The sequence below is a fragment of the Hippopotamus amphibius genome, chromosome 13, assembly GCF_030028045.1.
Source record: "Hippopotamus amphibius kiboko isolate mHipAmp2 chromosome 13, mHipAmp2.hap2, whole genome shotgun sequence".
NCBI lineage: Eukaryota > Metazoa > Chordata > Mammalia > Artiodactyla > Hippopotamidae > Hippopotamus > Hippopotamus amphibius.
In genome coordinates, this window is record NC_080198.1 from 88,142,323 (window position 1) to 88,158,254 (window position 15,932).

Below are 15,932 nucleotides of genomic sequence, written 5' to 3' on the forward strand. Positions count from 1 at the left end.
AAGTGTGAAGTGGATTTGCATTTTGTTTCATTTTTTTAAGCAGAGTAACAGTACCAATGAGTACACTTAACACCCAGGTCTTTGTTTCTAAATACCATTCCACAATAAAAGGCATCAGGGCTGAGGCAGAGAGGCTGGGATATTTTGCTGTGACAAAAAGCAAGGACACATTTCAAAGAAGGATAGCAACACATGAAAAGCACACAGGAGCTGCTTGGAGGTGTTCCCAGTGGCTAAATTTGGGATAATTTGGGCACAAAGAAGAATAAGGATAGTCATTGGGAACAACTGAATAATAAAAGAAACCATGGGTCCAAAATGATTCGAAAAAGGAAAAGAAGAGAGCTCCTCTTTACAGAATGCCAGCAGGCATGCAGAAGGAATGACAGAATCTGAAAAAAATTTTTTACAATCACCATTGAAATAATTTGAGCAAAAATTCCTCACAGATGTTAAAACTTTCACTGGGTGAAGGTTTGTTGCGGGACGGGATAGTCAAACAGTTTCAAGGTATCTTGAATAGATTACTTACTAATTACAAACAAAAGAAGGTATCTTTCAGTGGAAAAATCTGGTTGTCAGAAACTTAATCCAGTGATCACACTCAGCACCACCAGTAACAGAACTAACATTATGTACAATGGAAATGTTATAACATATGATCACTTATGTAATATTCTTGCAAAAGAGGTTTAACCATTAATCTACTAATGGGGAAACCTCAGACAAATTTAGATTGGGCAATATTCTACCAATCAATTGACCTGGGCTAAAGAAGGAAAAAAAGAAAAGCAGATCTAGAACTGTTCTAAAACTGCTCTGAATTAAAGAAGACCAAAGAGGAAGGTCAACTAAATGAAATATATAATCCTTGATTGGATCTGGATTAAAAAAAAAATCCATAAAAATCATTTGGGGATAATTGGGGAAATCTAATTATGGACTGTTTATTACATAATATTATTGTACCTATGTTAAATTTCTTAAGTGTGATAATGGTACGCATGCTGAAGTATGTAGGTACGAAGAGCCATTATGTCTGTAAGTTACTTTCCAGAGGCTCACTAACACGTGTATGTGTGTGCGTGCATGCATGCAAATGTGTACTATGTTAACAACTGTACATGAAGAGTATATGGCTATTTACTCTTGCTATACTTTCAACTCCTCTGTGGACTTGAAATTTTCAAACACAAAAATGGGAAAAAATTTATAAACATGAATAGGATAATATGCATACTTTGACAAATATTTCTCAACTTGCGAGCTATTGTCCGCTTAGTGCACTTTAGAGAAGGGAGTAAGGCACACATGGCTGGAGTTAGACTGCTGGGATCCCAACTCTACCACTTGGAAAATGAATGACCTGTGCAGATTTATCCAGCTTCTCTCTGACCTAAAATGAAGATCACAGGATGAACCAGAAGAAGTTGTTAGCACTGCCATTTTTTACTTAAAAAACAGTAAACCAACATGATGCATATAAAATTTACCCATCGGTTTATTGGGAGGATTAACTGAGAAAATCCAAACAAAGTACTTAGGACAGTGCCCATCGCACAGTAAGAGCTCAATAAAATGTTATCTATAATGAGAATTAAAAGAATGACAAAGAGGAATAGCTATAGTGTCTAAGAAACTGCATTAAGGACTGGGGATAATAAAATCAGTAAGAGACCAAGTCCTCATCCTTAACTAGGTAAGTCCGGTAAGGAGAGACAGAAGTAAGCGAAGATGTCTTAATAATAGATATGTGCAGAGGATACAGAAGAGGAAGTGATCAATTACATAGGTTTAAGAGAGTCAGAAAAGGTTTTGGAAAGGAAGTAGTGCTAAAAGATTTCTTTCAAAAAAAGAAATTTATAAAACATTGATATCATAATGTAAGAATTCTTTGGGATTATGACGAAACATGTTAGGTGAAAATTAGATTTGTTTTAGCTAAGGAGATGATGCTCTGATTTTGAATGGGGGTACTGAGCAATCATCAGAAAAGGACAGAAATTTTTAATGTAACCATCCCCACTTCTTTCAGCAACCAAAATCCTTATGTTTAAAGAGTCCCTGATATATAATGAGTTGAGCCATTTATTAACTATTTTTAAAATGGAACCAACTTTGTGACTGTGCATAGAATGGCAGGACATAAGGCATTTGTCAGTTTGGCTCATGGTTTTTGTTTTTGTTTTTGTTTTTGTTTTTAAAGGAAAGCATTAATTCACAATTGTTTCAAATTTATCTGATGGAGAACCTTACGCCAAAAGTTGGAAACAATTTAAATGTCCATCAATAAGGGACTGATTCAAAAAGTGCTGGCACAAGGTAATCTGCTATTAGAGGGACCGCCCTAAAACTGGGCTTCACCATGGCATTCTCCCCCTTATACTCACTGACTCCTCATCATGTTTACTTATCATCATACCCGTCACACCAGTTCAAACACTTAGCACAGCATTCAACACCACATTTCATAATTTGACGCCTGCCTATCCTACCAGCTTCATCTCTAATCATATCCCCAAATATACCAACTAATTGCAGTTCCCAGGAAATAACATACCCTAATACTTCCATGCTTTTACATGGAATGTCATTCTTCCCTTTGTCTGCCCGACTAACATCTAGCCAAGCTTCAATACTCGGCTTAAACAGTATTTCCTTTGGCTCTTCGTTGTGAGTTTGGAGCCCTCCTCAGTGCTTTCATAAACCTCTGTAAATACCTCTGCCATAAATTATACATATGTATGTACACACACACACATATGCTATATTATCAGTTATTCTTCTTATCCTGCTCCCCCATTAGACTTTGAGCCCTTTAAATACACAGTACCTGCTCAGAAACCTCATACAGTCTCCTGACAAAGACAGACATGACAGGTGTACAAGGTGTTAAAAGAATATAGAAGAAAGAATTTCTCTGCAGACAGGCAGGAGCAGGAAAAATGTCAGGGAAGGCTTGCAAGAGGAAATGTGAACTGAATCTTAAAGGATGAGTAGGAATTCACCACGTGGAAGGGTGAAGGGACTTTTATTCAGAGCAAGCAGCTTAAGCAAACCAGAGAGGCGTGAAGCAGCAGCAGGCCTGGCAGCGCAAGGGCAGTCCACTGTGATCGTGTCCATATAGCAAAAAATAGTCCTTTTTAAAATAAGGCAATCATCAGCCTGAAGACCCTCGTACTCAGAGAATCAGTATTCTACCCATAATGGCGAACAATCAATGGATTGCAAGCAGTAGATGACACAACTGGATTACACTTTATATGTCTTCAAGCATGTAAATTGATTTCTTTTAAGAACCTTCATCAAGAGTTAAGATCTCTAATATTGTAATAAGGTCATAAGATAGGCAAGTGAAATATATTTTCCCAGTAAACTGTCTTTCCTAAAACTACAACCTGCTTGTTAAGATTACATCATGTTCACACTTTTTACACCTTTTTATAGAAGTGCCTGGTCCTTATACCTTCAAAAGCACTGACTGAGCTAGACCAGGCACTGCAGAAGCTAAAGATGTATAAGACAAATAGTCCCCAACTTCACAGAACTAACAGCCTAGCAGAACAAATGATATAGATCCACAAACAGCCACAAAGTAGGAGAGGATGAGATAGGCTGCACACCACTGTTAATAACTAAATGTAGAGAAAGAAGGGGCTTCTGGCCTCTAAAATCAGGAAGGATGAGAGGAGAAGGTGGTGTCTGAGGCAGGACTGGAGGCAGGGCTGAGTTCCAGTGGGTTCAACTAAGAAAGAATACAAACTTCAAAACTAAGTGTGGTCCTACATTCCTAACACTGATTCACGTTTCGTTGAATATTTGCTTAGAATTGGGAGTGACAGTCACGGGAAACAGAAAAAGCCAACCAAAAGGGGAAAAAAGATAGAATGTTTGTAGAGAGTGATTTCTTTCAGCCCACGATATAAACAAACAGTTGAATTACTCATTTCGTTCCGCTGGAGGCCAAAATGGCAAACTGGAAAGAAACTTTTTCGAGAACTGAAAACTGTCAGAGAACATTTCAGCCAACAGACAATATAATATGTGACCTCTCCCACATACTGCTGATACTCTCTAACGTTGATCCTCTATGGAAGCAGTTGTGAGGACTATTAATGCTGACTTCAGGTGATGGAGGGGAAAGGAAGGTTTGAGTAGGACAGGGGTGGAGAGATCATCAAATCACAGCCTGTGCCCCACTCACATCTCGCTCCTGAGCTCCAGGTCCTGGAATCCAACCACATATCACATCTCTATCCTTCCAAGTCTCATAAGCACTTCACATATCACATCCAACACTTCATCTGCACTTTCTCCCACGTCCTCTAGCTCACCAAACCACACACCAGAAACGCAGGCATCATCCTTGTGTCCACCTTCCTCACAACCATCCTCACTGCCACCAGCCACCATTTTACTGAACGTGAATTAATAGGAGCCAGGTACTGAGCTAAGTACTTTGCATTTTCTCATCTGATCCCCATAAAAACCATAAGGTAGGGCTCTTATCCATATTTTACCAAAAAAGAAGCTATTGCTCAGAAAGGTTAGGTAAGTGTCTCAAAAACACAGGTCTGGTAGCAGCCAGGTCTGTCTAGGAAGCCTGCACTCTCCACCACTGTCCTACTGCATGCCTCCCCATCCTTTCTTTTTAATATCTTTCCATCTCTCTTCTTCCCTCTGTTCCCATCAGTACCGCTTAAGATAAAACTCAATTTCTCACCAGGTTTACTATAATAGCCTCTAGTCCTGAGCCTCAAAAGGCTATCTTTTAATTACCAGTCAGCAAAATGTTCAGAAAGTGGCCCCAGAACCCCAAATGCCTACAGATCCTGGGCATCTGACCTGAAGCAGTGAGCCCTATAATAAAACAGAGTACATGCTTCTTCCAAATGGGGCAGCACTGAGCAACTCCAGCCCACCTATTCCTTGCAGCATCGCAGAGCTACTGATTTATAAACAAAGCCTGATATTCATTCTTCCTCAGAAACACTGAGTATTTCAAAAAATGTTAAAATTCTCCATGAGCAAAATCAAATTCACCTGGATGCCAGATCTGACCCATTAGCACCAGCTTATAACTTCTGAAATACAAATCTGATTATGTAATTCCCCTGCTTAAAATCTATATCATGTCCCTCTACAACTTTGGGATAAACCCTACTCTATTTAAGATGACATCAAAGGCCTTCCATGAGCCAGACCATTCCTACCTCTCCCACGGCATCTCTCATCAGATACCCTTCAAACACATACCCCAATGCCAGATGAAGGTTCTTACACTTCCTGGAATGTGCCCCTCACTCTGGCTTCTGAAGTTTCAGTGCATTTTTCTGTCTGGTCAGGTTGCCCTTTACTTGACTTACTTATCCCTCGGGATTTAACTGATCCACCAGTCCATCACTCTTGGGTGGGGATACTGACCACTGAGATGTGCTCTCACAGTATCCTATCTCAAAACACACCTCTCATCCAATACTGTCCTCATCTGTGGGCCTTCAACATTGACAGGGAACAACCTAAATACCTGTAGCTTCTTACTAATACGTCTGCAGTGGTTGGCCCAGAGTCAGACAGGTAATAGCCCTCAGTATGTAGTTACTGAATGAATGAATCAACTGAACACTACTGAGTCTGTGAAATCTTCCTTGATCCTCTCCAGCAGGAAGTAATTCTTCCTCTAAACAGCCTCAACTCTTTATTCCTCACTCCTGCCTACTTAAGAATCCTGGAAGGATTAAGAGAAAAGCATCTTACCAAATCAGCTCCTCCCAAGTAAAAGTGCATGTTTTACTAATCTCTGTATCTCTGCCAGCCCCTAACCTAGCTCCTTGCCTCTAGTAAGCTCTCAAATGTGTGTCAAATAAATGACGAAGTAACTCTACATGTAATTCTGCAATTCAATTCTCGATCCTTTCAGTTCCTTTTCCTTGGGTTAGGTAACCAAAACTCTACCTCACTCTGACATTTGCAAATGGATGTTACTAAAGAAGTGGAAAAGGAATGGTTCAGAAGCAAAGATGGTCATCCAATGACAGTTGTTATTTTAGAAATGAATAATCTGAGAAATTTTCTACTACTTCCAATGGATTATTTCCAAACGATGCGCATGGTAAACAAAATGTATTTTAAAACATGTTATATACCATGGATGCTATCACGGACCCTAGTAAAACATTGTTTCAAAGTTCACTTGTATCCTTTATATTGACCATACAATAATAATAGCAAACATTTATCAAGAACTGTTCTGCATGAGGCATTCTCCTTATGGCCAGCAATGATCTTGTCAAGTAGGGTTAAAGATCCGGAAATTGTGGCTCAGAAAATTTAAATAAAATATCTAGTATCATAGTTAGTGAGTCACAGGAACAGGTCCTAAACCCACATGTGTTGGTGACAAAGCCCACATTATACTCTTTGTTTGGCATTGCCTTGTTAACCTCAGCAAAGCTCTGCTAGTTAAGCCTATAGCTGATAGTAAATTTAGGATATGTATACTTTGATTTTTTTTGTGTCTCTGAACAGAATAATGTCTTAACTTTTATTTCTAGAACTATCAATTTTGTTCCCAAGTGTTTTTATTAAAATCTCCCCTTAAAAACATTTTCTCTGACATGTAATAGTATCTTTCATCTATCAGTTTAAAGTACCTTGTCTTCTTGGCACCAACTCCATTAAATAGAATTTCACCTATTTCACAAAGATTTCCACTAAAGTATCACAAGGGTGATTTGTCAGGTCACATTATTCACTTCCAGAAATATTTAAAACAGGAAACCCTTTATGTACCAAAACAGTAGCATGAATACTACTAGATGCTATTATAACATCTTATATATTTTGTACAATAAAAATATTTCTTACCTGATTTTCTCTGTGAAGAGTTAATGAATATGAGATACAATTCCCTCAGGTTAATGATAGGATGGTGTTAGTAATTCATTTGGTGGACTTTTTTTTTTTTTTTTTTTTTTGCTTCTTTAAGTATTAAAAATATAAACTGTCCTTTACGTTAAAATGGAGGTCAATTTATTAGATTCACAAAACAGGAGAAAGGAATTATAAACTGAAAGGGAAAAGTTTAATAACTGAAATAAAATTATGAACAGAATAAACACATCTCTAAGGAATATAGTTCTCCCCCCCAAAAAGCAACTCAAAAACACAACTAGTGTTAAGTATTATTAATAACTTTGTAAAGTTATTATTTAGAAGTACTGTATGCCTTTCAAGACATAGATTAGCCAAAATTAGTTCAAAAAATATGTTCATCTAACCTTTGAGCTGGCACCTTATCCTGGCTATTCTCTGCCTTAAGACGTAGAAAGCTGCAAAACAAATGTCCAAAAAAAGAAATTCCAGATCTTTTCTCTGTAAGGAGGCTGGACTTGGGTATTTATCACCATATTACATTCCCGGAGACTTACACATATGCAACTTTCAGTGCTTTTCTGAAACAACAAAAAAATCTAGGACATGTTTAAAATAGTAATATTTTAGTCACCATTTTGTCATTAAAAAACATTCTGTAACAAAAATATTAACCAGTAATTGAAGTTGTGCTATTCTTTCATAGTTCGAATTCTAAATTAACATATTTCAGGACCTTTTATGACACTGTACCTTCCATTCCAATTTGTCATTTTCAGAATATTAATTTTTGGTTCCAAGAGACAGTATCCTTTTATTTAAATGAGGATTGGACAAAATATCTGAAAAAAATTAAAACTTTTGATCAATTAGTAACCAAGGCTGGTAGTTTTCAAATTGATATAGCTTTACTTACCTGTTTCTTACATACTGTGTGTTCCTTTTTCTCTCCAGTTTTGCGGAGGAAATATTAAGGTTTTATTCCTTTCTTTCCACAGCATTTTCTTCTTGCATGGCTGCTTTGGTTGTCAATAGCAACAAGAATCAGTATGAAAGCTCAGCCATTTTCACTTGAAGATACATAAATAACCCATTTTAATGGAAGTAAATGGAAGCAACTTGAAACACTACTAGTAATGATCAGGGTTTGACCAGCCTAGAGATCCTAGCTGTAAGGGAAGAGATGATTTTATGACTTTTCTTTTAGATTAAAGTATTTGCTCTTTAAAGCATAAAGTATGCTTTAAAGAGGAAAGACTTCAACTTTCCATTTGTTTATTTGTATAATTTATAATTAGGTGAATGGAGCCTTCTTTTAGGTAATATTAGAAGAAAATTCTAAGTCCAATTTGATACAGTTAATGTAATAATTTAACTATCGATCCAGAATGATTGTTCTGCACTTTTAAAGGTACACATTACATTTGCTTATTAGAGGAATTTTTCCGTGTTTGTTAGGTTTATAATAAATTAGTATTTTGCTTTTATTGTTGTTGCTGACTTTAAAAGAACTCACCATATCTTGATGTTGATACATTTCTTAAAATAAAGTAATGAAAAAATCAGGCACAATCTAAGCAAAAAGTTGAAAATAAATCAAAGTATAAATTGTAAATTATATTCTGGATCACATATTAAGGAAAACTGTTAATGGCTAGGGTTATGTATGAGAAGGGAAAAATATAAAAGGATACCGTTTCTTTAATATTCTTTAAATGCCAATTTTGAATAGTATAACTTATCAAGAAATAATATTAAATGATTTTAAACAAAGGTAAAACAAGTCAATAAAGAATAGCAAACGTCATTGTTTTCTAACTAGTTACGTTAGTACAAGCAGCAAACAGTTCTGTATAGTTTATCTTTGGATCATAATATCTTAAGATGGGTCACGTTTCTCTCACTTAACTTAAATCAACCTGGATACATATAGATTTAGCAAGTTTTATGGTATGAGCATGTATATATATCCATTAAATAAGATTTCTCAGCATGAAATTTTAGCCAATGTCCCACATTCTAAAATTTGCATTTTCAAACTATACAAAACTGCATTTTAAATCAAAGCAATGTTAAACTTGGAGTAGATTACTTTCAGGAAGTTTCTGGAATCTACTGTCTATTGACGCATCAGGAAATTTTCATAGGCAACCATCACCACAGTTTTGGTGAAAGCTGCCGAAAATAAATGCCCTACATGTATTTTTTCGTGGTATAAACCCCACTGAAAAGCACTAAAATAGGATTCATTAGTAGTGCACAATATAGAAAAATCTGTCCCATTTTTTCCTGATAATCTGTTTCCCGACAGCCACTGTAAAACAGCCACAGTGGTTAACACATGCAACCTTGCCAGCAAAGCCACCGGGTGAGAATTCACACCGGGTAAGAATTCACAACTGTAGAACTCTCTCCTGCGACTTGCCCCGGACCACTGCTTCAGTTCACCTGAGGGCTCTCGGTGACATACACTTTACTGAGGGGTCTCAGTGGTTATCAGGCATGGTAAAACATCATAAGCACTCTGATGATTTTATAAAATTGTGACTAATATAAACCAGAGACACTGAACTATTTGGGGATGACTTCCCTTGCCTGCTAAACACAGGTTACAGATTTGGAGTCCATCCTGGGCTTTGGACAGAGTTAAGGAAAATGAGGGATAAGAAACCCAAAGGAACTGAGCCCCCTTATTAGCCAAAGGTATCCCTATCTTCCTGTGTATCGTCACACAGTGTCTTAAGCATGATACACACACCTCTTTTCAGGTGATAACTGCCAGGTACGTAGATGGAAGGGAACAGTCCTCCCTGATACTGTACTTCTACAGTCTAACCCTAATCTACAGCTGGAAAAAGTAGTAACTCTAAGACGTTCTCCATACTCCAACCCTAAATTTCACATATTTCTCATTGTCAAAAAAGTTAATATTAGCCTGGCAAACTCTATTCACAGACAACTCTCCAACTTTGCATGTTTATAACACCAACATCCAGGACAACAGATCCTATGAATAGCATTTTGAGGACGAATTTCGATGACCCCAACTTTCAGTCTACTACTTTATAGGTATTAAAGCTATAGAATTCATCAGACCTCAACACAAGATTAGAGAACAGAACATTTAACAAATCTACAAATCATTTCTTCATAATTTTATATTTTCTCCCCCAATTTAACTGTTTCAGAAAAATGCAATTCTGCCTTAATTGGGAAATAAACTATACAGGGGGACATCTTAATTTTTGGCCATACACAGACACCAAGATGCAATGACCCTTTTAATATAGCAGTGATTTAAAAACTCAATCCAAGGGACAAAAAAACTTGAAACCACCATTACCTATGTGAAACATCATGAAATGTTTATGTAATCAGATGAACTTGGGACAATTTACCCAGTAGAAACTATTACCACAGTAAGTTATATAATATAAAATCAACTCTAAACACCCATGTACATTAAAAAAATACAACTAGGCATGAGATCCAGTTTGTGTTTTTCTAATATTTGCCATTTGTTGGCATGAAAGCATCTGGCAGATAGTTACTAAGTACTCACAAAATCTGAACATTAAAGTGAAACAGCAAGTAACAAAGGCTTTAGAAAAATATTTTGGGTGGCAGGAAGCTTATCTTTGGAAAATCTATCCAAGGAATTAGTCTCTGTGCTAAACACACACCTTTGACCATTTAGGGATTTTTCATAGAAACTGAGTTTGAAAACTCTGATCTATGAAAACAAGGCTAAAGATTTTTGAAAAACAACATTGTTTTTGGCAAAGTCAGCATAAATCCAAAATGTCTAATAGTTTCTTCTTTTGTGTACGTTAGCACAAATTTAAACTGTGATGACATAGTTCCTAAAAGTTCAGAATAAGTCAATAATATTTATAAAAGATAACCTTAACCTTGTGACCTGATGATGTTATAATAGGCAAACAATGTCAGTACTGGAGAATTTATATCATTAATCTACAGGACCATTAAAGAGATACTGACCAAATGAAGTATTCGGTTTTAAAATTTATTTGATTCTAAACTATCCTCATACAAATCACCTACAGCAAATCCTTAGTCTCAAGTTGGCTTTCCCTGGTATCTAGTACCTACCAAGGCTGTCTCCAGCCTTTGGTTAATATATGGCAGAAAACGAGGACTTCTAATTAAATATAATTAGGAACAAAACTGTTTCTTCTACAAAATCAACTACTATATTATAAAGCTAAGAAACCAACTTGATTATTCATATCTCTCTTTCCTTCTATCAGACTTAAGAATAACAAGTTGACTTAGTGTTTCATCAGGCTAAGTTAAAACTAACATTCTTGAGAATATCAATGAAAGAATATGTAGTAACACATGGAAATCTGTCACTATTTTACCATACATAACAATACTTTATCACATGTAGGCTGTAACGTACTCCTTTATGCTGGGGCTTTATTAGGAATTTTATTAGTAACTATATTATGACCATAATTATCTCAATTAGGCACTAGTAGTAATTAAATGATGAAACTGGAAAATTTTAAATGAAGCTTTAGCACATTAAAATCCACTAAATATAATTTAAAATGCACAAATATAGATTTCTTTATATTTGATATTACTTAAATGAACTCTATACCCTGTAACTTGATGGCTTTTAAGTAACTAGATAATTCATTTTGAAACCAATTTGCTCTGGTAGATTCCCACAAATGCACTGTCAATCACATTAGGCTTACGCTATAGTATTTTCCTATGGTCAACAACTGACATCACTTTGAAATTTTTTCAAGCAAAATTATCTTGGCTACACTCTGTTATCTTTGAGAACTGATCATTTATTTACTCCCACAAGGAAATGTAAGGTCTTCACCCTGGCAATGTAAACTCCTTGGCTCCTCACCAGGTTGATACAGAGTGACAGTTCTTGGAAGGTTATACTCTTGGTTGCTGCTGATCTCTTAGGAAAGGCGTTCAAAGCCCCTTTCTGTTTCTCCGAAGGAGATGGGGCACTTACCAGACTGGGGCCCTCTCTGGACACATGTTGAGCCTTTTTTTTTTTGAGAGAGAGACAGACAGAGACAGAGAGAGAGATTCTCCTATGGCATATGTGCCCCAGAGTGTCAGGTTCCATTGGCACTGGAGCTTCAGGAGTGCATGAGAATTAGCCTTTCCTCAAATCCCCAGTGAAAACAAGTTAAGTTTGTGTCTGAATGGTGACATGAGACTCTGCTTTGAGTCTATTCAGGCCCAGGTGGCTTATTTAAAGCAGCCCTCCATGAGATCCAGGTGAACTAGAATAAAAACTAAGGGTTATTTTGGCTCCTTTGCACACCTACAACAATCAGGAGCTTTGGGGAAACAAGCATTGGTCAAAGATTTTGTTGTTCCTGGGCCCTTATTTCATGTAAAAGTGTAAGTAGGATAAATGATGCCTGGAAGCAGTGTTTGTGCCTCACCTCTTTCCTCAAGTTATAACTGGCACAAAAATGAGTAAGTACATACAAAATGGTAATGACTTTTATGCTGATATTCAATGAGTACAAGAATAATAACTCATACAAAGTTGATACAAAAAATTCTCCCCCTGATTTCTTTGCAGAGCCTCCTAATACTGGATCCTAGGAGACACCTATCTGTATTCCATTCCCAATGCCTCTGGGTAGCAACTCCATCAACTGCTGACTGATCTTGAAAATACATGGGCTAAAAAAAGGAAAAGAAAGAAAAAAAAGAAGAAAAAATATAAAGACTAGCTTTTAATTAATACTACGGCAAACCTGACATTGTTAGAAATCCTAACTTGAAACTGTCTTGGCTAACCTAGAATTGTCCACCCAGAGCCCTATACAGTTCATTCATCATTGCTAGACATTCTGGGCTGAATCAAGCTGAGTCATCAGAAAGCTAAGTATGTATAATGTTTCTTAAGTGGCACATAGAATAGTTCTCTATGAATTGCACTTCTAGAGTAAGGGTCTCATCTTAGGTTGGAGGCTCTTCCATGGAACAGCTTTACAACACCACCACTGGCTTCATGACAAAAACGTTGCTGTAGCCCCTTCTATTCCATCATTCACCCCCACTCTCTGAAGACCACATGAAAGTCTTCTTTCAGAACTCTATGTGGGAAAAGCCATAATTTCCCCAAATAACTGGTTTTCTTTTTCCCTAAAACACAACATGAATTATGTGAGCAATGAAACTTCCCTTTTTCCTTTGGCTAGCAGAAACTAAGAGCTAAACTATAAAACATAATTTAAATCCTATGGCTTGCATACCTGCACTTATTAACTCTCCTCCCAACATCTTACCTTTTTTTCTACCCTTTTTTCTTCCTCTAGCCTTTGTCAATTCTGTTTTCCTATTTTATTGCATTCATTCCTGGAAGTCACTTCACATCCTTTCCCAAACAAGGTAGGACATAAAAACATAAAAATAAATCCATTCTATTCATCTTTTAAGGCATCTTCTAAGGAATAAAAAAGGAAAATGACTGAATGGAAGGTTTCCACTCTGTAATATTATCCATGACTTAATCACCTTGAAGTTACATATTTTATATAAGAAAATTTGTAAAAATGAAATGAGAGCTCTTCAACAACTGTACTTACATAAAAATAGGATCACTCTCGAAAGGAATCAAGATGGCAGAGTAGGAGGACATGCGCTCACTCCCTCTTGCAAGAGCACCGAAATTACAACTAACTGCTGAACAAGCATCAACAGAAAGACACTGGAACTCACGAAAAGAGACACCCCACATCCAGAGACAAAGGAGAAGCTGCAATGAGATGGCAGGAGGGGGCGCAAGCGCATTAAAATCAAATCCCATAAATGCTGGGTGGGTGACTCACAAGCTGGAGAATAGTTATACCACAGAAGTCCACCCACTAAAGTGAGGGTCCTGAGCCCCATGTCAGGCTTCCCAACCTGGGAGTCCAGCAACGGGAGGAGGAAACCCCAGAGAATCAGACTTTGAAAGCCAGAGGGATTTGATTGCAGGACCTCCACAGGACTGGGGGAAACAGAGACTCCACTCTTGGAGGGCACACAAAAAAGTGTGCTCACCAGGATCTGGGGGAAGGAGCAGTGACCCCACAGGAGACTGAACCAGACCTACCTGCTGGTGTTGGAGGGTTGCCTGCAGAGGTGGGGGGCAGCTGTGGCTCACCGAGGAGACAGGGGCACTGGCAGCAGGGGTTCTGGGAAGTGCTCATTAGTGTGAGCCCTCCCAGAGTCCACCATTAGCCCCACCAAAGAGCCTGTAAGCTCCAGTGCTGGGTAGCCTCAGGCCAAACAACCAACAAGGTGGGAACACAGCCCCACCCATTGGCAGACAAGCAGATTAAAGTTTTACTGAACGAAATCCGATTAAACTTTTACAGAGCTCCGCCCACCCAGCCCTACCCACCATCAGTCCCTCCCATCAGGAAGCACCCACGAGCCTCCTAGACAGCTTCCTCCACAAGAGGCCAGACAGCAGAATCAAGCAGTATCAGCAGTATTTCCTTCTGTGGAACTGAAAACCACAGCCACAGAAAGACAGAAAATGAAAAGGCAAAAGACTTTGTACCAGATGAAGGGACAAGATAAAACCCCAGAAAAACAACTAAATGAAGAGGAGATAGGCACTTGTCCGGAAAAAGAATTCAGAATGATGATGGTGAAGATGATCCAGGACTTTGAAAAAAGACTGGATGCAAAGATGGAAAAGTTGCAAGAAAAGTTTACCAAAGACCTAGAAGACTTAAAGAACAAACAAACAGAGATATGCAACACAATAACTGAAATGAAAAATACACTAGAAGGAACCAATAGCAGATTAACTGAGGCAGAAGGGCAAATAAGTGACCTGGAAGACAGAATGGTGATCATCACTGATGTGGAAAAGAATAAAGAAAAAAGAATGAAAAGAACTGAAGACAGCCTAAGAGACCTCTAGGACAATGTTAAACGCACCAACATTCGCATTATAGGGGTCCCAGAAGGAGAAGAGAGAGAGGAAGGACCTGAGAAAATATTGGAAGAGATTATAGTTGAAAACTTCCCTAGTATGGGAAAGGAAATAGCCACCCAAGTCCAGGAAGCACAGAGAGTCCTAGGAAGGATAAACCCAAGGAGAAACACACCAAGACATATAGCAGTCAAACTGACAAAAATTAAAGACAGAGAAATGTTATTAAAAGCAACAAGGGAAAAACGATAAATAACAAACAAGGGAACTCCCATAAGGTTAACAGCTGATTTCTCAGCAGAAACTCTGCAAGCCAGAAGGCAGTGGCATGATATATTTAAAGTGATGAAAGGCAAGAACCTATAACCAAGAATACTCTACCCAGCAAGGATCTCATTGAGATTCGATGGAGAAATCAAAAGCTTTACAGGCAAGCAACAGCTAAGAGAATTCGGCACCACCAAACCAGCCCTACAACAAATGCTAAAGGAACATCTCTAAGAGGGAAACATAAGAGAAGGAAAGGACCTACAAAAACAAAAAGAAAACAATTAAGGAAATGGTAATAGGAACATACATATCGATAATCACCTTAAATGTAAATGGACTAAATGCACCAACCAAAAGACACCGACTGGATACAAAAACAAGACCCTGCTGTCTACAAGAGACCCACTTCAGACCTAGGGACACATACAGACGGAAAGTGAAGGGATGGAAAAAGATATTCCATGCAAATGGAAATCAAAAGAAAGCTGGAGTAGTGATACTCATATCAGATAAAATAGACTTAAAAATAAAAAATGTTAAAAGAGACAAGAAAGGACACTACATAGAGATCAAGGGATCAATCCAGAAAGAAGAGATAACAATTATAAATATATATGCACCCAATATAGGAGCACCTCAATACATAAGGCGAATGCTAACAACTATGAAAGAGGAAATCGACAGTAACACAATCATAGTGGGGGACTTTAACACCCCACTTACACCAATGGACAGATCATCCACAAAGAAAATTAATAAGGAAACACAAGCTTTAAATGACACAATAAACCAGCTTGATTTAATAGATATCTATAGGACATTACATCCAAAAACAGCACAC

At 37.6% G+C, this 15,932-nt stretch overlaps 1 protein-coding gene across 7 annotated transcripts in view; it reads right to left on the reverse strand.

Annotated features, from left to right (window-relative positions):
* The window catches only part of NPNT (nephronectin), an 80,554-nt gene that overhangs the window by 50,230 nt on the left and 14,392 nt on the right, over positions 1 to 15,932 (reverse strand). For 4 of the 7 annotated variants that reach the window (XM_057705157.1, XM_057705153.1, XM_057705155.1 and 1 more), the window contains exon 3: positions 7,281 to 7,331. The exons of the other annotated variants lie outside the window; for them this stretch is intronic. In XM_057705157.1, the coding sequence (XP_057561140.1) occupies positions 7,281 to 7,331 (51 nt within the window). The remainder of the gene's footprint in view (positions 1 to 7,280; positions 7,332 to 15,932) is intronic. 7 annotated transcript variants of the gene reach the window in all.